Source organism: Cyanistes caeruleus, chromosome 1 (genome assembly GCF_971803275.1).
Source record: "Cyanistes caeruleus chromosome 1, bCyaCae1.hap1.1, whole genome shotgun sequence".
Lineage (NCBI taxonomy): Eukaryota > Metazoa > Chordata > Aves > Passeriformes > Paridae > Cyanistes > Cyanistes caeruleus.
The window spans coordinates 125918445-125940589 of NC_141701.1; the positions used below are offsets into that span (position 1 = coordinate 125918445).

Genomic DNA, 22145 nt, shown 5'->3' on the forward strand with positions numbered 1-22145 from the left:
GCATTTTAGAATAAATCACATTGCAAGAAATGGGCATATTACTCTTCCTGAATGCAGGTAAACATCACTGCATTGATTTCTATCCAATTCATAAATAGGAGACTCTTCATTCTATACCATGCTCTGAAAAACTCAAAAGCTCAAATATAAGAACAAATTTCTGGACACTGCATGATATCCACAGCCATAGCAATCTACCTGCTAAAAGAAACCTGAAAAAAATAAAAACAAATTCTTGGATTTCAATGTGTTTACAAAACACACTTGCTTAGTACTGGAAATTATTTTTCAAACTACCAAGAAGCTGTGTATAAGAGTACAAATAACTGTGAATACAGTCTATGTCTATGATCTGGGTATACATTTCCAAAGTACAGATCAAAGCCAATGATATTAAAAGTAAACCTTGCTTCTATTAACATTAAAAAATAGTTGTCAAGGTTTCAAGCCATGTTTGTATGATTACACAGTAATTACCTTCTCAACTACTTTTCAATCTAATTTGGAGATCAGCTCAGTTGAATGATTAGGCAAACAGGACCAAAAAGTAACTCTTGCACTGCATTTTGGTTTTGACTGCAACTTCTTAATCATGTATTTATGTATTTATGGCTGTCTTCATGTATTACTTGTGCATTCAGAAATAAACAGTCAGTGACCACTGGGCAGGAGCACAGAAACCTCCAAGTCATTAAACATATGTGTATATATAAGATCACTGAATCAAACTAAAGCTTCAAAAGTTCCTGATTTTTTTTTTTTTTAACTGTTCTTCTTTTGGCTGGGGTGAAATTAATTTTCTTCACAGCAGCTAACATGTACCTATGTTTTGGATTTGTACTGAACACTGCAATGATAATGCAGAGATGTTTTTGTTATTGCTGACCCAGAGCCAAGGCCTCTTCTATTTCCCCTACTGACACAGCCAGGACAGCTGAGCCCAGCTGACCACAGCGATATTCCAGGCTGTATGACATCCTGCTTGGTATACAAAGTGAGGGGAAGGAGAAGGAAAGGGGGGATGTTGAGGGTGATGGCATTTGTCATCCCAAGTAATTGTTACGTGTGATGGAGCCCTGCTCTCCTCGAGATGGCTGACACCTGCCTGCTCACGGGATGCAGTGAATTAATTCCTCATTTTGTTTAGCTTGTGGGCATGATTTTTGCAGTTTATTAAACTGTCTTTAACTCAACTCACAAGTTTTCCAGCTTTTACACTTCCCATTCTTGCTGATCCTGCTGGTGTGGGAGTGAGTGAGTGGCTCTGTTTAGCTTGGTGGCTGACGGGTTTAAACACAACAGTAATATTTTTATTTGTTGCAAGCAATTATTTAAACAAATTACTGAAAAAAGCTTAGGTTTAAAACAGCACTTCCCCATACTTATCATTATAAAATATCCAAGCACAGAAAAACACAGGAAAATAAATATCCATTTATATTGAAGCTATATTCATACATATCGAGCAATGAAACATACACATAAGGTGTCAAGTAAAATTCCAAATTGTTCAGCTTCAAATCACTACTGTGGAAATTTGCATTTTTATCACAGTCATCAATTACTTTCACATACACAATTTGCTTATTTTCCTCTAAGACTTCACCTATTCAAACAGAACTTCACAACTACTTCATATACACTTTCAAGTATTTGTTATTAAAATGAATTGCGAAGACCTAACTAAACATTCAAACACAAATGTGAAAAATTAACCAACACCTATAGTCAATTATCTGATACACACTGTACAACTTATCAGAGCAAACTAACAAATTAAATATTTTTAATTAATCTATTTTATTTTCTTGCAATGACAACAAAAGAAACTTTTGATTTCACTGATACAAAGAGATTACACTCTTTGTATCAGTGGGACTACAGGGAATCTTACAGGGAATGCTGTAAAAAGAATAGCAGCCATTACTTTTAAACAGATTTTGAACTACTAAAATTCAAGTGACTTTTGAACTATGGAACTACTTTCCTCTAGAGGAAAGCCAGCCATAGTCATACTTTTGTAAGGAAAGAAATTTAGTAAACTAAGTAAAATGAGGAACTGATCTTTTGGGGATTTTTAAAGTACTCCTCTTGAATAAAAAGCAAATTTGCCATCATATCATTCTGAAGTGGCCGAGGATCATCTTTTTATCACAATCATTCTTCACTTTAGCAATCATTATAATCATTAAATAAATCTTACGGAAAACTTTCAGGGAGCTCCACAGCTTTAGAGTTTGGATGTATTGACTGGATGTAATGTTTGGGGAATTCAAGTATGCATTTATAACTATCAGCAAAAGACACTTTTTTGTTCCTCGCGTATTAATATTAGACAGTGCTAAAGGAAAAATAAGATCTATCACAATTCTACAAAACTAACATTTAGATGGTTACTGCATCTCAAATCAAATATATTCTGCACATTACTTTCCAAAAAAATTCATAGATAGAAAAGAAGGAATTCTGCAAGACACATAAATTTAGGAGTCTAACACTTCTAGAAGCCAGTAAGACCTGACTAATGCCCTCAAAGGCACTTGGAGTGTGATCCAGCTCATCATAAATTAGGTCAACTATTCTGCTCTCTAAGCAATGTTGACAGTACGGATTAGCTCTTTAAAAGACCACAGCAGGTTCAAGAGTTAAAAGTACACGTGGACACACAATGTAAGGCACATGAACAGCAGGACAGGAATTCCATCCTGAACAGCAGGACAGAAATTCCATCCTCGGTTTCCTAAGTGATGTCAAACAAAGAACTGAACTACATCCCAATGCATAAAAAATACTGTTTTGAAACAGTTTTCTATCTTGTATGAGAAAACCGAAGTGTAAGAGATTTATAAAAACACTTCCTACATAGAAAGACATTCTAAACACATTTTAAAAAAAATTAAATTAAGGGAGTCACATTAAATAAATGCCTTGTACACTTGTGAAGAATGAAAGCCTGTTTTCTTTTTATTTCAAGAACTGAAGTAGTTTAATCTCACTTTCCTGGGAAAACTTTTTAAAAAAAGGGGTTAAGTCCTAAAATAGTACAGGAAATGAGTAAAAAAGCCCCAACCTGATTAAAGAGAAAAAAAAGTTTTGTGTTTTAACAAAAGAGGTGTGCCTCTCTGTGTTAGTATATCCCCTACCTTCCAATCTGCAGAGAAATAGCAGCAACACACAATACAATCTCATATTCCATGTAAAGTTGTTAAAATTCAATACATTCATCTAAATTATTATTCTGGAGTATTTCTTTAAAATCAGATTGCCTACATTTATTACACACACACAGAGTCCAGGTTTTGAAGGAAATCAGCAAAACTACAACTTGAGTGTATTCTAACTTAAAAGTTCCCCTGTTTTAAAATGTCAGTGAAAATTATGGGGAGGTTCAAGACTAGCTGTTTTCACTTAAAAATAAATGCCATGGAGAATACCTCTTCCTCCCTTTCTCTCTGCTGCTTTGGTACTGCAAAAATATATGTGAAATAACCTTTCTTTTTAGAAGGCCTCCTGTTCTCATTATCTAATATCTCAATTATGCAATCAAACCCATATACTGAAATAGATAAAACACATTAATAGAATATCCTAAAGCACTGAAAATACAGTATATAGCTCAAATATTTGCAGACTGTCATTCATTCATCAGTATCAGTATCTGTACACTATGTCCCATCCCATTTTGTTCTTGTATTTGCTCTACCAAAGTAGAAGATGGGTGTTACACCACTAAAAAAGATCAATGCAGTATAACAAAAAAATATTACCCAGCACTGAAAGGTTTTGTTTGAAGAATGCAAGTCAAAATGTTATTAAAAGCAAAGCATATGCTTTCCTCCTGCAATGAGAATGAAGGGTTGTATTACCTTCATGCACTGTTATTCCACAGTTGTCACACTGGATTATTTCATCAGCATCTTCACTGTTATCTCCAAGACAAACGCAACAAATCAAAATATGGTCCATTTTCTGGGAACTCCAATTTTGAGACTTCTCAAGGATCAATGAGTCCTAATATTGAAAAATGGAGACACATGGATTATGCCAGGAACTTCAATTTTATTTAAAGCAAGCAAAAGATCTGTTATTTGTTCAGTTTTTGAACAACAAGCAAAAAACCATGGAACATTATTTTTAAAAGGCTAGAAGCTTCTTTGGTGTCAGAATGCTCAAACACTTCCTCCATGAATACAAGAGCTGGGATGCATGGATCTCAATGCAGCCTATGGACCTGTTAAGATCCAGAGGTCAGAGAGTCATTTCCTCAAGGCAGAAACATATGTCTTTGAACCACTTACATTCTATGAAATGGAATACCTAAGAAACCATTTAAAATCAAAATTTAAAAAAAGGCCAAAGGTGACTTTCAAATGTTCCAACATTCAGAGAAGTTACTTCATCTTCTTAAAATTTAAAAAAATCAAATGGATCTGAAAAATCCAAGAATACACAGCTAATACAAGCCTGCCAAGTTTTCACTTACATAACATATAACAAATTATTAACTCTGTATGGTTTTGTTTTAATGCAAACTTATGTGTATCTGTGCAAAATTATATGATTTATTAAACCTGTATGTTCTTCTGATTATATACAGGAGAAAGGATTTGCCCTCTTCTGGCAACCTACACTATGAACCACGGCTCTTAAATAGATTGTGGGTTTTTGTGGGGAATTTTTCTAGGAAAACACAGAGAAGTGCTTCATAAACCAAACAAAGTTATATGTCAAATTAGTTTTCTTAATGAACACTGTCTTCTTACTATTATCATGGTGGGACGGAGCCACTGTGTCTTCTGCAGTTTTACAGCCTCCGTACATATTCATTTTTATACTTGAGCTTGAACTACCTTTATTGGTAATATGAAGGCATATAAGGAAGTATGAAAATAAGCACAGTAGTGAAAAATAACCACTGCAGTACAAAGAAACAGCAACAGTTTCAAAGCAGAGGATGAGAGTTTAATGGTACCATTCAAAACGTCAAAGATGTGAAAATATTCCAAAACTGCTGTGGCATCAAAAAAAAAATAAAAATATTAGGGTGAAAAATGCCCTCTCAAACATTTTTTTTCTAATTCCAACCTCCCATTTATAAAATACAGCACCAACAACACTATGCTTAAAGGAACATGAGCTTAGGTAGAAGTAGAAAAGAACATTCACAGTCACTTTGCTTACCAGAAGATAACTGTGAAAATTAGAAGATTCTCTGATACAGAGTTCAGACTTACATACGATGTCTTCCAACATCCTCCTTTTAGGACAAAGTATTTTGAGGAAAACAATCAACTTGGACATTACTGCAGCCCATCATTACTCAAAATACCCTTGTTTACCTTACCATTCTTATCCTAGAGATAGGAAAATGGCAGTGGACTCTCCCTAACTTTGGCAGATTAACCGTGCTACAGCACAGATTTCACCGATGTATGTCACAACTCTACAGAAATCTGTTTTCTCTGACAGTACCTTTAATTTAAACTGTTATTTGGCTTCACTGAGAGAAGTTTAAAATGGTAATCTCTACTGCTATAGAAGCCCAAGGTCTGGTAATTTAAAAAAAAAAAAAAAAGAAAACCAAAGTATTACTTTAAATTAAGAGACAGAAATGTAAAAACACCGAAATAACACTGATACGGAGCCTAGCTGTCTAGGCAGTGAGATAATATGCAAACATGGACCAAAAAAAACGTAACAAACAAGCAGTAATGAAAGGGTACCAAATTTTTGTTCTAATGTTAACCATTAAGGCTCACCTCATGTGAAGACAGCTAGCAGGTCAAAAAAAGCAGCTGAGCAACTTATATTTTTATGCAGGCACAGAGAGGGAGTGATCTGGAAAGTGAGCTGCTCTCTCTTTCTGGAGCTGATCTCTCCAGATCTCTCCTCTGCTTTTAGTCTATGTAAGCACTTGAGAGACTCATCCAAAACATGCAAACTTTTAAATTTAATCCTAACTGCTGCAACTCCTGAACAAGTCATGTTCCCTGCTGAAGTGGGAGAAACTATTTCAGCTGGATCACTGTGTAACTCCCATTTCTGTGGTGTTAATGAAGAAAGTGAGCATTTCAAGCCATATGCCCATAAACTTTTAACTATAAAGGGAAAAAAAATAAAAAATACAATAATCACCTCACTGAGAATAGAAGAGTCCTATAAAGAGGTAATAATTATAAAAACAGATAAGCACAATTTACCTACTAATGATGCATTACCTCAGGAAAGAAAGCTAAGTTTGCATTCTGTGCGTAATACTATAGAAAAGCACGTAGTATTTAACTACAGCACATGTTAAAATACTGTATATGCAAACCTCAAAGTACTTTTGTCAAATGTAAACAAATAAGGGAAACAAGAACCACACAACCCCTCCCCAACACCCCCCAGTTTCAATCCTCCAAAAATAAGTAAAAGAAAGAAAGAAAGAATTCATATAAAGGACACTACTATATGTTCAGAACTAATTACCTGGACATTCTTTACTAAATTTGTTATGGATTTGAACATCTAAGAACTCCATTTTCTAAAAGCTCCGTTTCTGTAGTGTGATGAAATTTTTGCCAGATGTGTCTGCTAGACTAGATATATTTTACTCTTTTTCCATTTTCACTAACTTAAAATATCGTAGCAGTGGAAAGCATACTGTTATAATACATTGTATACTGAGTATCAGAAATCTGAAAATTACAGTCTATAATTCAGTCTATAGATAATGACTTTTGCAGAACCTCTTGATAAAGACCTACTCATGATTAGTACAGCACTTTACATGCTATAAAGATAAATTATCAGTTACAAAATTATAATTTGAACTTCAAATTTTTGAATTTTGATTTTATGTTCTGATCACTGTTCTAAATCTAAGGCAAGAATAGAATATGATATCTATGTATACTAAGAAGCTTTGAAGAAGATACATCAGAGACAGCTGTGGGTTTCTGAAACAGGTCTGTTTTCCAAGCCAGTGCAAATTAAACTGAAGAACAGATCACTAAAAACATAGCCACATGTCTCCATTCTGATACAGGAAACAACTCTGAAAGAAAATTGCCTCTCTCTGTTTCAAGTTCTGTTCACTAGTATTGGTAGAACACTTTCAGCTCCTGAGCCAAGAAAATGCAGGTAATTGAACTAGAATCACAGAGCCTTGACAAGGAAAGAAGATGCCTATACAAAAAATTAAAAAACTAAAAAACCACAAATAAATCATAGGGTTTTTTTCCAATCCCAATTATTGCTAGTAGTCAAGACAGAAGAGCTCACTTGCAATAATATATAAATATAATACCTATCAAAGTATCTAAAATGGACCAAATCCAAATACTGTTTAGTTCCCTGTCATTTTCCACATTTAAACCAAGTTTAAAGGGAACAGTAGAACTCTAAATAATTTCATATCACTACCATTTCTCAAATGTTATGCTGATATTGTGATTATATCCTGAAAACGGAATGAATATTTTATAGCAATTATTTTTATTTTGTTCAGAATTTTGGTACTGCAGAACATGAAGTCAGCCACAGTGACAAGCAATTTCATATATAGATATATAAAAAAAAATATATATATATATATACATATTGGTATAAAGATACCAATCTTAATTTTTCACAGGCACAATCTTCAGGGCAACTGTAATTGTGCATAGGGAAAAAAAGGTTACTTTATTAAACACTTATATAATATTCACATTCTGCAATCAGAAAATACTTAATATAATAATCATAGTACCCAAATGTATGTATGTAGTATGGTAAGAAATTAGTTAATTTGTGACTATTATAAGCAAATCCAACATAAATTATCATAATTATTCTATTTGATTTTAAACCTAGCATGAATGGTTTTTTATTTGTAATTCTTCTGTAAGTAAACTTTGTTCAGACTTTGATGTTTGTCACAAAGAAGGGCAAAGAATAATGCCTCATTCATCTATTTTATGATTATGTCACAGATGCTTTAGCTTAATAACATTACAGATATGCAACATTTGCACTAAAACAGGACTAGGAGTCTTGCTAACACATGTTGGTTTGCATACTGGACCTCCTATTTGTTTTAGTACTAATCCAATCTCTGTAAAGCCAAGAGAAGTCCCACTAACGACTTTAGTGGCATTAGATTGGTCAAATGGTCCAAGCAAGGTTATTTAATATGCAGTGCCTATTTAGCATAATTTTTCCTGCTTCACTTATTATCGTGTGAACACAAGCCCAGCCAATCAGTTTAACTTTTAAGATTAATAGAATAGCTACTGGGGAGTAGTTTCCACTTGTCAACAGATATATTATAGAAAGTTGGTTGCACTACCTCATTACTCTTGCTTTGTGAAAGAGCCAGGCTATCATTTGTCAATTCCTCATCATCTGCATTATTCCTGTTAAGAACTTTACTCTTCTTCTTCTTGGATCCTCCATCGCTAGCCGTGCTGCTATTATCTTCTTCATTACCTTCCTCATCATTGTCATCCTCATCACTTCCACTCCCATCATCTTCATCATCTTCATTATCTCCATCACTCCCCTCTTTTCTCAGTGCGTTCTTTCCTTTTTTTTTCTCAGCAGTAGGCCGCCAGTCATTGTCATCTTCACTGTCATAGTCATCCATATCATTTAGTTCTTCCATCGATACAAAATCCAGCAGAGGTCGGTTCCTGCGCAAATTCCATTTTTTTGGTTCATTTGTTTGCTCATCAGCAACAGCATCAGGTTCAGCTGCTTTCTCCTTCTCTTTCTTCTTTTTTGGCTTTTCTTCTTCATCTTCTTGCTCTTTCTTTTCAGTTTTAATTACCTCTTTGTCTGCTGTTGGTACTTCTTCTTCAGTGGAGGTTTTCGCCTGTTGCTCTTCTACTTTCTCTTCTGCCGGTTCCTCCTCCAAGATATTTTCTTCTGACTCAGTACAGGAACCTTCACCACTGTCCTTAGATGCATCTTCACTCCCATGACCACTTCCTTCAGAATCTGTTGAGCATATGAAAATTTAAAAAAAGTTCCGACACAAATGTACCCCCAAAAATAAAATTTCTTGAAGCAAGTTGTTAAACAAAAGAATGATGCATGTGTCTCCCTCATAAGGTATTCCACCTATTTTTTTCAGCTGGTGTCCAAATACTGCTATTTCGAGTGCTATGTTGAGAATCTGTTAAACATCAGTGCATTTTAAGATGCCAAAAAAAAAAAAAGATGGTAGAACTTATTAAATGAGCATTATATGTTCCTTTGAACTGCAGCTCATATTAACAAAAAGCAGTAGCACAGAGTGATTTCCGTGTGAAGTCACATCTTAAAGAAAGCATTCCAGTTTTTAATTTCTGGAGGTGTTTTCTACATCTTCAAAATAAAATAGCTATCCAATAGAAGAGGTTTGAAATTGCAAAATGAAGAGTTTACATAACTAGTCCTAATAATAATATGGATAATCTCACATCATCATTTTAACACATCTTTGTTTCTCTGGGTTTGAGGGCTCTTTTAATTTCCAAGGTTAGTTCACCCATTCATCCCACATAAACTATGCCTCTTTCAGCACTGCAGCTGCACTACAATGCATTAACCTTACACCACTCATATGGTCCTGTCCTGTGTGTACTGTTTCATTAAAACATAACTGCCAACACAAGCAACAGAAAAGAACAGAGAAAGATTTTTTACATAAAAAAAGAGACATTCTTACTATAAAGTACAAGTAAAAATATTGAGAAATGACAGGTGAACTTGTTAAACTTTAGAAACAGCATCCACCTTGCTATCTTTCATCCTATATGCATCTACTGCTTTTCATTCATAGTATTATTTTAATGAAGGAAAATTCAGAAAATATTTTTCAAAAAATTTAGAAAAAAAATATAGTTTTTGATCCAATGCAGAGATCAATTAGGCAGTGGCTACAGTTTCCAGTTTGCTCAAAGCCATCACCAAGTTCTGTCATATAGACGCAAGGATGAAACATGTCAATGCTCACAAATTAAAAAAAAAAAAATCTTAATTGCTTTAGTTACAACCCAAAGATCTCTACCACTCAGTATCACCTCACACTGAGAATTTCTCTGCACACTCAGCTCTGTATAAATCCAAATAAACAGACACTGAGGAAGGTGTGCAGTGTGTCATTTCATGTGGCATTCTTTTCCACCCCAAAGAACATTGCCAATGATTATCCAGTTGTTACTTCAATAAAATGGTCAGTTTTGCCTTCTTCTGCATATGCCTACATGTGGAAGCATCCAGTGAGATTATATGCTGCTGACAAAAAAGCATATACCTTACAGACATGCTACTGTTACTGAGCACGACATCAAAGCTATCCATCCCCTTACAAGCTAATAGAAACTAAAGGTTTCCAACATATGTTCTAACATTTAGAGATCCAGAAAAAACGTGAGCTTTCTACAGTCTTTGATAAAAACATAATTCAGTCATTTCTCTACACCTACTTGCCTTAATTGTAGTAATCAAAGTACAAGATAATTAACTGAAGTTTTGAAAGAGTAGAACATGAGTCAGGCATCCACAAGAAATAAAACCAGTATTAACTAACACACAATCCAAAAAATTGTTTTTAAGTTACAATAATTTGTTTGGCTACAGAATCACAGGATGGGTAAGGTTGGAAGGGACCACAGTGGGTCTGCCTAGGATTGCATCCAGACAGTTCTTGAATATCTCCAGTGAGGAAGACTGCACAAAATCTCTGGACAATCTGCCCCAGTGCTCAGTCACCTGCACACTAAAGAACTTTTTCCTCAGATTCAAGTGGAACCTCCTGTCCATCAGTTTCTGCCCATTGCCTCTTGTCCTATTGCACTGAAAAGAGCCTGGTCCATCCTCAACACCCTCCTTTCAGATACTGATAGACATGGATGAGGTCCCCTCTCAGTGGTCTCTTCTTAAGGATAAACAGGCTTAGTTCTCTCATCCTTTCCTTGTTAAGAGACAGTACCTCCACAGAAGGACCACAAAAACGGTGAGAAGGCTACAACACTCCATGAAGACAGACTCAAAGAGGTGGTTCAGCTTGGAGAAAGCTCCAGGGAGAACAGAGCTTATGAGAGATTTTTTACCAAGGCCAATGGTGACAGAAAACGGGGAACCAGTTTTAAAATGAAAGAGGGTAGGGTTTAGATTGGACACAAGAAACTTTTCAATGAGCATGGTGAGACACTGAACAGGTTGTTCAGGGAACCTGTTGGTGCTCCATCACCAAAAATATTCAAGGCTGAGTGGGATGGAGCTTTAAACAATCTGGTCTACTGAAAGAAGTTTCTGACTAAGGCAGCGGTTGACTCAGATTATGTTTAAAGGTTTTTTGATCATGGGTTAGTTTATAGGATATCAGGCCTGCTGGCAACAGACAAGGAACCACAGATACCAAGAGGGGAAAAAGGAGCTTTGCATAGGAGTCAGCAGTGCTCACTGAAAGACTGAACTAGATTTGAAGGAGGAAAATAATAAACCCAGATTCCCTAGAGATATGTCTGGGGCCAGCACAGCATTGTATGGGGGACAACATGCTAGAAAGGTTCTTTGGTCCATCGCTTCAGTGGAGGTAGGGAATGAAGATCCATGCAGCAGTAAAGATACAAGGTTATTATGTGTTAGAAAACATGGACATGACAGCAAATAGTCATGGTAAGACTTAGGGCTTGCTCGCCCAAAAAGTTGGTGAGATCAATAGCCCAGCTGATCAATAGCCCAATGTACACAGCACAGGCAACAAACAGGAGGAGTGGAAAGCCACTGAGGAGCAGTAAAACTACAACACAGTTGCCACCCATGTAGACATGAGATAACATGGGCAGCGAGTGCTGCACTGGATGGCTATAAACTCTTCACACGGAACAGGCAAAGGAGAGGTGGTAGGGTAGCCCCATATGTTAGGGAGTGTTTTGACTGTCTAGAGTGTAATGACAATACTGTTGTTTGAGGATAAGACTCAGGGCAAAGTCCAACAAGACAAAATTGGTGGGAGTCTGTTGAAGACCACCCAACCAGTATGAAGAGGAAAGTGAAATAGTCTATGAGCAGTTGGGAGAGGTCTCACAACCACTAGCCCTCTTCTCAGAGTGGACTTCAATTTACCAGATGTCTGCTGAAAACACAATACAGCAGAGCAGAACTGGTCCAGAATGTTCCTGGAGCGTGTGAAAGGTAACTGCCTGACAGAGACAATGAGGGAAACTACTAGCAAAGACACCCCACAGGACTTGTTATTTGTGATCAGAGAAGGAGTTGCAGGTCATGTGATGACTGGAGGATGTTTTGGACAGAACAAACTTGAAATGGCAATTTTCAGTTCTCAGAGAAGCAAGCAAGGGGGTCAGCAGAACTTCTATCCTGGACTGTTGAGAGGCTTGGTTGGCAGAGTCTCTTGGGAGGTAGTCTAGGAAAGCTGGACATTCTTCAAGGAAATCTTAGAAGCACAGGAGCAGGCCACTGCTATGTGCTGAAATTCAAGCCAGCAGTGAGAAAGACTGATGTGCCTGAACAGACAGCTGAGAGCTTTGACTGGAACTCAGAAGAACAAAGGGAATTTAAGGCTTATGGAAGAAGGGGCAGGCAACTCAAGAGGACTACAGGGACAACATGAGGGAGAAACTTTTTTTGCAGGGAGAAAATTATAAGGGCCAAAGACCAACTAGAACTTAGAATCTGACTACTGCTATGAAAGATAATAAATACATAATCAACAAAACGAAGGCTAAAGACAATCTCCCCCCTTTACTGAATGAGGAAGGAAATAGAGCCAAAGGATGAGGAAAAAGCCAAGGTACATAATGCCTTCCTTGCCTCAGTCTTTAACAGCAAGATCCATTGTTCTCTGGGTATCCAATCCTCCTAAACTAGAAGGCAGACACAGGGAGCACAATGAAGCACCCAAAGTCCAAGGAGAAATGGTCAGTGATCTGCTGTGTATCTCAGACACACAGAGGTCTGTGGGCCCAAATGAGCCACATTCAATCATTTACCAGCAATCCTGGCTAACCAGGGAGGTCCCAGATGATTAGAAATTTTAAAAAATGTGATACCCATCTGCAAGGGTCAGAAGGAGTATCCAGGGAACTGCAGTCAGTCCTGCCAGCCAACCCTGGAAGGCCCTGGAGCAGATCATCTGGAATGCCATCAAGATGATGGCACACTACATAATGGGGTCAGAAGGGCTGGAAAGCTGACCAGGGGAAAAGGGTGGGGGGTGCTGGTTGACATTTGGCTTAACAACACCCACTATCTGCCCAAGTGGCCAAGAAGGCCAATGGCATCCTGGAGTGTACCGGCAATAGTGTGGCCAGCTGGACCAGGGCAGTGACTGTCCCCCAGTACTCTGCACTGGCGAGGCCACACCTCAAATCCTGTGTCCAGTTCTCAGCTCCTCACTTCAAGAAAGACACTGGAGTGTGTCCACAGAAGTGCAATGGAGCTGGTGAAAGGTCTGGAGCAGAAGTCTGAAGAAAAGGAGGCTTGGGAAAGACCTTACCACTACAACTGCATGAAAGGCGGGTGTAGCAAGGGGTGGCTCAGTCTCTCTCTCCTCCCATGTAACAAGTGTTCCGACAAGATGAAACAGCTTGGAGCTGCAACAGGGGGGGATTAGGTAGGGCATTAGGAAAAACTTGACAGAAAAGGTTTCTCCTCAGGGAAGTAGTTGAGTCACCACCCCTGGAGATATTTAAAAGATGTGTCGATGTGGCACTTAGGAGCATGACTTAGTGGTGGGCTTAGCAGCGCTAGGGTAACAGTTGGACTCTACCTTAAAAGGTCTTCTCCAGACTACACAAATCTAAAATTCTGTGATACTTCCCAGTTCTCATAAACACCTTACAAGTAATTCCTAAAGCTATACTCTCATACTAGACATACCACAGATTAAATGCCATATGTATGCTCAAAGCAAAATGTATTTTGTATCTCATTTCACAGGTGCCAAGTGCCTGTGTGCACTATTTGTCTTACTGTAAATAAGGTAATACAAGACTTTGCCACGTTGAAATTAACTGAAATTTATAACTCGGCTTTCATTATTTCCCCACCATAATTCTATGGTAGATATTTGTTTTGATGCTTTAACTGTGCTGATGCATTTCTAAACAGTCTTAGACTTCTTGCCAATTTCAGCTTTCATTTTGTTTTGAAGGAGATCTTAGTCTTGGTATAGTTTGATCTCTAACAGCACTCTAATTTAGTAACACTGATTCTTGTACATCAATACTACACAATGCAATATTTTAAGCAAAGAGCAAATAAACACTATTTTTATCCACTTCTCTCCTTCAATTTCTCTTTGCTTTCTGCCTGCACATTTTGCTTTCTACTCTCCTTTATACATTCATATACACACTACAGATATCTACAGTATGAGATATCTCTCCCTGAACTGAATGTATCCACTGTGATAGGGGCTTTTCTAGAAAGAGCTATTCTGTGATAACAGCAATTTTTGCAGGTCTTCTTCTGTCAATTGCACTTTTACTGAGGAAGAAGCTGCAGTATACAATTTTCTCCTTGAAAGAAATGCTTAAAGAATGGCTCTTTCAAATTGGCAACCATATCATGTCATTCCCTATAGGAGAGAAGTGAAGCTACTCTAAGTGAAAGATGGGGCCAGATACATCATCAAATAGTGAAGAATACAGAGTTCCATTGAGGACAAATATGAGAGCTAACAGTTGGGAGAAAGACATAATTTATTCCTCTACACCATGTATCTTTAGCTCTACTAAGTTCAACAGCAGGTGGCAGTCAAATCTAAAGAGGATAATTCTGAAAAGCACAGAACATTATGCTACAGAATTAACATATAAAAAAAAGAGTAATAAACACTCCACTCAGCTGTGGAGTCTTGTGTAATATGTATGATACACAAGACTTCAGGGTAAACCTACTGACATCATTACATGAGTCAACAACAAAATCCTCCCAGGGTTTTATGCAGGACCATTTTACAAACAATTTTAAATATGACATCCCACAATTTTTTTTTTTTTTTTCAACATTCTAAGAAGATTCATGTATACAGACAGCAAGTGCTGCACTACATCAGTACCTGGGCCAACCACTCACAGGAGACAGTCTGGTTCCTCAATGCAGTATTTAGCTTAATAAGCAGCTCTTTAAAAAACAGCTTTATTGATTGTTTTGAGTGAACTCTAAAGGATAAGTCGGTTAAAGGCAATCATGGACTTGGTTTTGGACTTGCCTCTTCCACTAACAAAGCTTAACAAATTCCAAATAGTAGACAAGAAGCATTTGGAATAATTTTAGAAAATTCTTCTATTCGCATCATATCCTATCTGGTTGAGTCTTCCCAAAGTGCTGAAAGCTACCAACAACAACTACAATCAAGGATCCTGGAACATTGAAAAGCTAAGTACACAACACAGAAAGCAACTACCAAGTTATCACTGCTAAATAATATTATTCAGTAATAATCTAGCCATCATGTGACAAAGAGCCTAGCTAGAGTGGCTTTCACAATACCCTCTTTTTGAGAGCAATAACAAAAAACAGGATGCAGGTGCAGTTAATGTCACTCAACCACCACCATCTTATCTATTGATCCTTTACTCTCTTTTTCCCCCCACCACAAGGCAAAAAACTAGCCTTTGACGATTATGTGAAATTACCTAGCAATCTCTGCTAAAACACCATGTTAAGCACCATGTACAATCCCTCACCCAGGGTGCCCGCATCCTGATGGATGGAAATGTGGAAAGCACTACTAAAAGTGTTTGTCAGCAGCCTTTCTCCATAAATTTCCTTACAGAAGAACAGCTCCAGTACCACAGAAAGTCCTTTGCATATGTGCTATACCAAACATGCAAAAGCAGCTGTACTTCCTACACATCTGATCTAGATATCATATATAAAGACTCCATAATACCTTAAGGAAATGCTTAAACTAACTAGAAAGCTACAATATTTAATAACTGGATGTAAAAAAAGAGGGAGAAAAACCTAGATCATGTCTGGAAAATAAGATTTTTTTAAAATACCAAAGGCAGAGTTGTGTAACTAGTAAAATTGTGACCGCATTTGTTTATTAGACACAGAGGTCCATTATGCTATGGTCAATTAAGCTATAAGCAAGAACTAAAGGCTTAATACCTCCCTTGCAACATAATTCCAAGAGACTCTAACACACCAGTTAGATATATGCCCCTGGCTTTCTATGTTATTTTGTTGTATTGATGATTAAACACTGGCAGACTACCAGCAATTCAACATTGGCAGTGCTGGCAGATAAAAAAATGGAACTATCCAAAATAAAGTTATTAAGAAGACACAAAACCAAACCAATATAGATTAAGATGCTACAGCTCTGTGGAGAGAAACTGTCTTCTTAAATAATGTTTTGAAACTAAGTATCTAATATGTATTAACTGCAGATGGAGACTGGACAGAGCAGGAAGAGAAACTGACCACTGATCCCCAATAACACATTTAAGAAAACAAGTATTTAGTTTAATAGAAAAAATGATGGAAAGGGAACAAAGGAAAGTCATATAGTAAGCAGCTTCCCCACTTTCACGTCAGCAATATTTACGTCATATGACATTTCAGCAGATGTCTACTCAAGCTGCCAAACCACTCAAACCTAAAGATCACCAATTTTGACTTGAGTCATTAGGAAGTGCCTCAGTTACATCAGAACACTGATGAAATTGGGTGCCCTACCAATTGCTTGTCAGCAAGCACCTGGAATAACAGAAATCCCAGTGTCACCAAAGAAAACAGAAGTTGAAAATCTTGTCAGTTTTACTTAAGTTTTACTTAAGGTGGAAGACATCTGTACAGTCAAAAGTTTTACCTGGGATGAAGATACTCCAGAAGAACATAATGCAGGTATTTCCCATTTTCTCAATTATAAAGAGCCCTTGTGAATTCCAGTCTCAGGAACTACGCATTAATATATAAATACATAATAATTTACTAATAATTTAGTCAATATTTTCTTTTACCTTCACTGTCTACTGAAACACCTTACAACTTTACTCTTGCCTATCATTTAAGTTTAGTCTAAAAAACCAAACACATTTGTTTCTTCATCAAGATTTCAGTACTGTTAAACACTACAGTATTTTGATCCTTCACAAACATTTCTGCATATTACAATATCGTTAATAGGAAAGAAAAAGTGTAATCTTCATTGTGCTAAGAGGAAACAAGTTACATAAAGATAATGATATTTGCAACTTTTTATTTCTAGATCAAGACACAGGCTTTTAAGAATAGATATTTATGTAGATAAGTACTTGTTTTAAACGGATCTTCTACTGACTTCAACTGCAAGAACAGTACATAATATATATGCAAGTCAGACTTCACACTCAACATCAAAAAAAAACTTAAAAGAATGTATGTAGAAATTTGAGTCAACAAGACCAGTAGCAGCAGTGACAGGATTGAGTTCTTCAAAGGCAGCATTCAGTTATTTTCTTCTTAGCTACACTGTGATAGGAACCAGTCCTTAAATTCACACGGTTCTTTTTCAGGGACCACTACATTCCTTAGTATGATTTCAATTTCAGTATACTGAAAAACTGAAATTTTCCAGTTGACAAAACTGAGTTCACCGATGAGAGAGAAGAAAAGTAAATTCTTGCTTTGGAGTCCTGCTGGGAATTACTCTACATTTGTACTCTGATTTTTGACATTAGGGAATCTCCAGTTGCTCCCATTGCAGAAAAAAAAATTAACAAAAGGACTCCCCAAAGCATGCTTTGGTTAACTTAAAAGCAAAACTTCAGGTAAGCGATGTGTAGTGTGAAAGATACTTTTAAAAGTCTTGAGTTGAGTATATTGCAGCACCATCATTTCAAGTCACATGTTTGTATACTCTGACTCCAAAGGGACAGTTTCTTTGATTGATCCCACATTAAGATTACATCTGAAAGTCTTTCTCATGGAACAATTTTTTCAAGATGTTTACAAAACCCAGAAAAATACAGTACTTTAGCATATGGCATTACTAACAGAAACAGAGAAGCCATTAAAAATTACTTTGTTCAGTATAAACATAATGAAAATCCCAGAGGCCTGACAACTATTTACATTAAGTAAATTTACAAGGTAACTGTTCCAGAATCAATTTCTCTAAAGTGATGTCAGAATGTTGAGATCTTTTAAGCAGAAAAGGCCAACTGACTGCTCGTATGACCTAAATCCAAAAGAAAAGAAATTAACTACACTGTAAGTAAAAGTCCATGTTGCCTGTGAATCATCATCATTTGAAAGTGATTTGAAATATTTTTTATAATGAAAAAAATTACCAAGGTGCCAGGACTCTGAAAACAAAAATTCAGAAATGCCAGCTGCTTCCTAAATCCACTTAACAGCAACTTCTCAAATCCTTACTGCAATGCATATTCCCAGAAATCTGTCAGGACAAAGAAGTTGCATAAAAGTTTAGGTGTTCTGGGTTCAGTCCCCATATACTTGCACAGTATCATCTACTAGTACATATCACTGGAAATCCTAAAGCTCACACATATGGCCACAACACAGTCATCAGGGAGAAAACAACTTCAGAATTCTTTTAACTCCATATTTAAATAATCCTTTAACCCAATTTTCCAACTTGTTTTGTTATTTTAAACACCTATACGTGCATTTGTGAATGGAATAAACATAAACATGTCATGGAGCTGTGGAATTACCATACTAGAATTTATGTTCATATTCAATGCAAACTGATTCTTACTTCTGACACACTTACTTCCTTTTGGAAGCAAACTATACAAAGTTATTTTGAATTCAAGCAAATACTAAATACTGATTCACAACAGGCTACTAATGGAGAGTCCTATATATGTATATTTGTGTATATGTGTGTGTGTGTGTGTATAAGAAAGTCCCTTTATTTAATCACTTCTTCCAGCCAAAAAGAAATGGACTAAATGCAAACAAATTTAACAGTATGTTATATGAGCTTCATTTTAAACCAGTACAGATGTTCTGCTTCAGATTTCCTGCAACTATTCATTTAAATTTGTAGTACATTTAAAAATTCTCACTTCTAGTAACTTCCTATTCCCCAACTTCTCTAAACCCTCACAAATTTCTTTTTGAAAATTTTTCAATAAATTATAAGATGTCAAATTCTCTTGCTGTTTCGAAGTGTTTTCACCAATTTTTAATTAATTTCACCTACAAATGATAGATATAGGTTCAGAAATGCTAAAACAACACTTCATGAGATACAGGAACACAAAACAGCAATTAGAAAAAAACATTTTAAGAAGAACTTGGATTTTTCCCCATATGCTTGTTTCAATTAAGTGTGGCATATTTCAGGGAAAATCCATTCAACCTCCTCAAAATGAAATGGATTTTGAAATACAATCAGGACTAGATACAGACCAGCCCCCTCTAGTATACAAAATCCTAAAAGTCAAAAAGGTTAGCAATTACAAATTAATCTCCTGCACTCACACACTGTTGAATCAGGAAGCTGAATTCATTATTTTTAATGAATGACTGTCTTTTGACCAACTAATATACTGCTCTGAATTATGTGTTCATCACCCATACTCCCTTTCCAATCCCCCTTTTCCCTCAAATCCTGCCTACATTACTGCTCCAAAACAGGGATTTTTTTTTTTTTTTTGTAATTAAAAATCATTTCCTTTTGTGGCAAATTATATCCTTATTAAAAACAAAGGATCTAAAAGCCTCAGAACACTATTAAAGAGTAGATGAAACAAGCCCCTGAAAGTCTTAAAATTAAATTGATATGATAACATCAGTTTTACTCGCTTAAGCCACTGCAGCCTACTCTGTCAGAACAACTACGGGAAATACGTCTAAGTCTAGGGGAAGAGGTGGTGAGAAGAACAAAACTAACCAAACAAACCAAAACAAACTAAGAACAAGGAGCACTAGGGCATATCTTAAACCTGACACTGGGTGAATTATTATTAAGCATTTTTAAGTTCATCAGTACAGAGGAACACGTCAAATGTTAAAAGAAAAAGCCTTTAAATGGGAATAATTTTGCACTAAACATTCACATAAAACATACACCAGCATCCCCAGTGCACAAATAACAAAGTCAATTTATTTGATAAGCTGCCATAATGCTTCCCTCACATCTTACACATCCTGCATCCTCTTGTTTATTTCCCTCAGCATATGCCACAGAACATCCAATGTGCAGTTTACTGACCAACATGGTCCTATCTCTTCTTCTCCTTTCCTTCAATATACTTGAATTTACTAATTTTATTTTGGCCATCTTGTCTATTTTCAGTTCCTGTGAATGTTCACTGCAGATGTAAGAATCTGCACATATAGAAAAGACTATGGTAAGGACTTCCTTTTAGTATGAAATGTGTACACTTTTCTGCATATTTCTATCTGAATGGACACCTTAAGTTTGTCTATTGTAAAAAAAAACAATTAAAACCAGAACAGATTATCTTTTTGCTTTAGGTTCTTACTCACCGAGTAGAATTAACCTCAAGAAAAAGTCAAGTTCCTAAGTCCAAAGCAAACTATTATCTAGACTTGTTTGAAACAAAATGGCTTTAGATTCTTCTTGTTTCAATACTAAATACAGTGAATATTCCAAAAATTATCCCTACACTGCAGAACTCAGAAGCAATAAATACAGTTAATGAAGTCTTCAGAAAAGCTACTCAAATGTTTCTACCAAAACTTGTTTCACAATCATTCTGCTGTAAAAAAAATAATCACAACTGAATTATTGATTACCAGTTATCCAATCAAATCACTCCCTTCAAGAGGCTCCAAGTCCCAGCAGACTCACTACAAGCATTCTGCCTCCTATATGATATTAAATGAGCAACCATAAACCAAAAATGAGATAATTCTGAGCCGAGGAGATGAGAAAGCATATTTACCTGAAGCATCTCCAACTTTAAAATCACTGTCATCAGAGCTATCATAATCTAAAGCTTCCAGCAGCGAAGCTGCCAAAGGCTTCACCTGTCTCCTCTTCGAACTGCGGTCCACTGCAGGGAAAAAAACAGTGTTGTTACTGGGTGGCATAAAGAGAATTCAGCATCGCTAAGGGCATGTAAATTACAAGGCGGCACGGGCGTGACAGGCAGGGGCAGTCCCGAGAGCAGCCGACAGATGCGGCGCACCGGGGTCCCGGGGACACCCGCTCCCACAGGTGAGGCAGGGCAGGGTCCGCCCTCCCGGCGGAGCGCTGGTGCTCCCTGCAGGCGCCGGGACCCGCACGGCACCGCTCACCGCGGGCTGCCCGCAGCCCCGGCAGGGCTGGGCGGGCGCTGGGGCCGCCAGACGCCCCCGGAGCAGGCAGCATCCCCCGAGGACGCGCCGCGGCGTGATCCGCCAGCGACCAGACGCGGGGAGGGGGATCCGCAGCCGGGACCGCGGGACGCCCAAGGGACGGCGATGCACCCGCTCGCCCGGGGGCGGGAGCGCTCCGCGGGCACAGCGGCACCCCCGCGGGGCAGGGCCGGCAGAACCGCTGCGGATCACTTACTAAAGCCTGCGCGGGTGGGCGGCGGGCGGGCAGGGGCCCTCGGGTGCAGCGCCGCCGAGCCCCGGGCCCCTTCCCCAGACAATGGGCACGGCGGCGACCCGGATGCAGACCCGCGCCCGCCCCGCCGCCCGCCCCGCCGCGCAGGCGCCGCCCCGGCGCGTGCGCACGGCGAGGGGAAGCCGGGGAGCGGCGCTGCCCGCGGGGCCTGGCGGGGCCGCCGGCAATGGCGCTGGTGGCGAAGTCTCGGCGCAGAACCGCTCGTACTCGGGGTGCTGCCTGTAAAAAACAGCTCCAAAAACCTCTTCGGCACTTTTCCATTTCCCCGTGTGGAAACGAGAATGTGTTAAAAAGCTGTTCTCATTTAACCCCTGCTGAAAAAGCTGAGTTTCTCGTGGATTCTGTTGCATTGTCAAGCTCATTCTTGCACTTTTGAAGAACAGCAATCCATTGCATAGTGAAGGAAGAGAAAAAAAAAAAGGGAAGAAATCTTCAAGGCCAAGTTGGATGGGTCACTGAGCAACCTGGTCTAATTGAAGGTTGTGTAGCCCACGGTTGGAGCTAGGTGACCTTCAATGTGCCCTTCAGCCCCAAACCATTCTGGGATTCTGTGACAATACAAACCCCAGAGATTATTGTTTGACCTCATCACAGGAGTCTGGGAGCTCAAAAGCACAAA

The 22145-nt window shown here is 37.9% G+C and overlaps 1 protein-coding gene across 1 annotated transcript in view; it reads right to left on the minus strand.

Moving 5' to 3' along the window:
- The window catches only part of PHF14 (PHD finger protein 14), a 161587-nt gene extending 139999 nt beyond the window's left edge, over positions 1–21588 (minus strand). Inside the window, exons 1-4 of the mRNA XM_086855937.1 lie at positions 21470–21588; positions 20859–20969; positions 8315–8964; positions 3867–4011 (exon numbers count right to left, since the gene is read on the minus strand). Of these exons, the coding sequence (XP_086712063.1) occupies positions 3867–4011; positions 8315–8964; positions 20859–20969; position 21470 (907 nt within the window). The 5' untranslated portion in view covers positions 21471–21588. The remainder of the gene's footprint in view (positions 1–3866; positions 4012–8314; positions 8965–20858; positions 20970–21469) is intronic.
- Between the last annotated feature and the right edge of the window lie 557 nt (positions 21589–22145).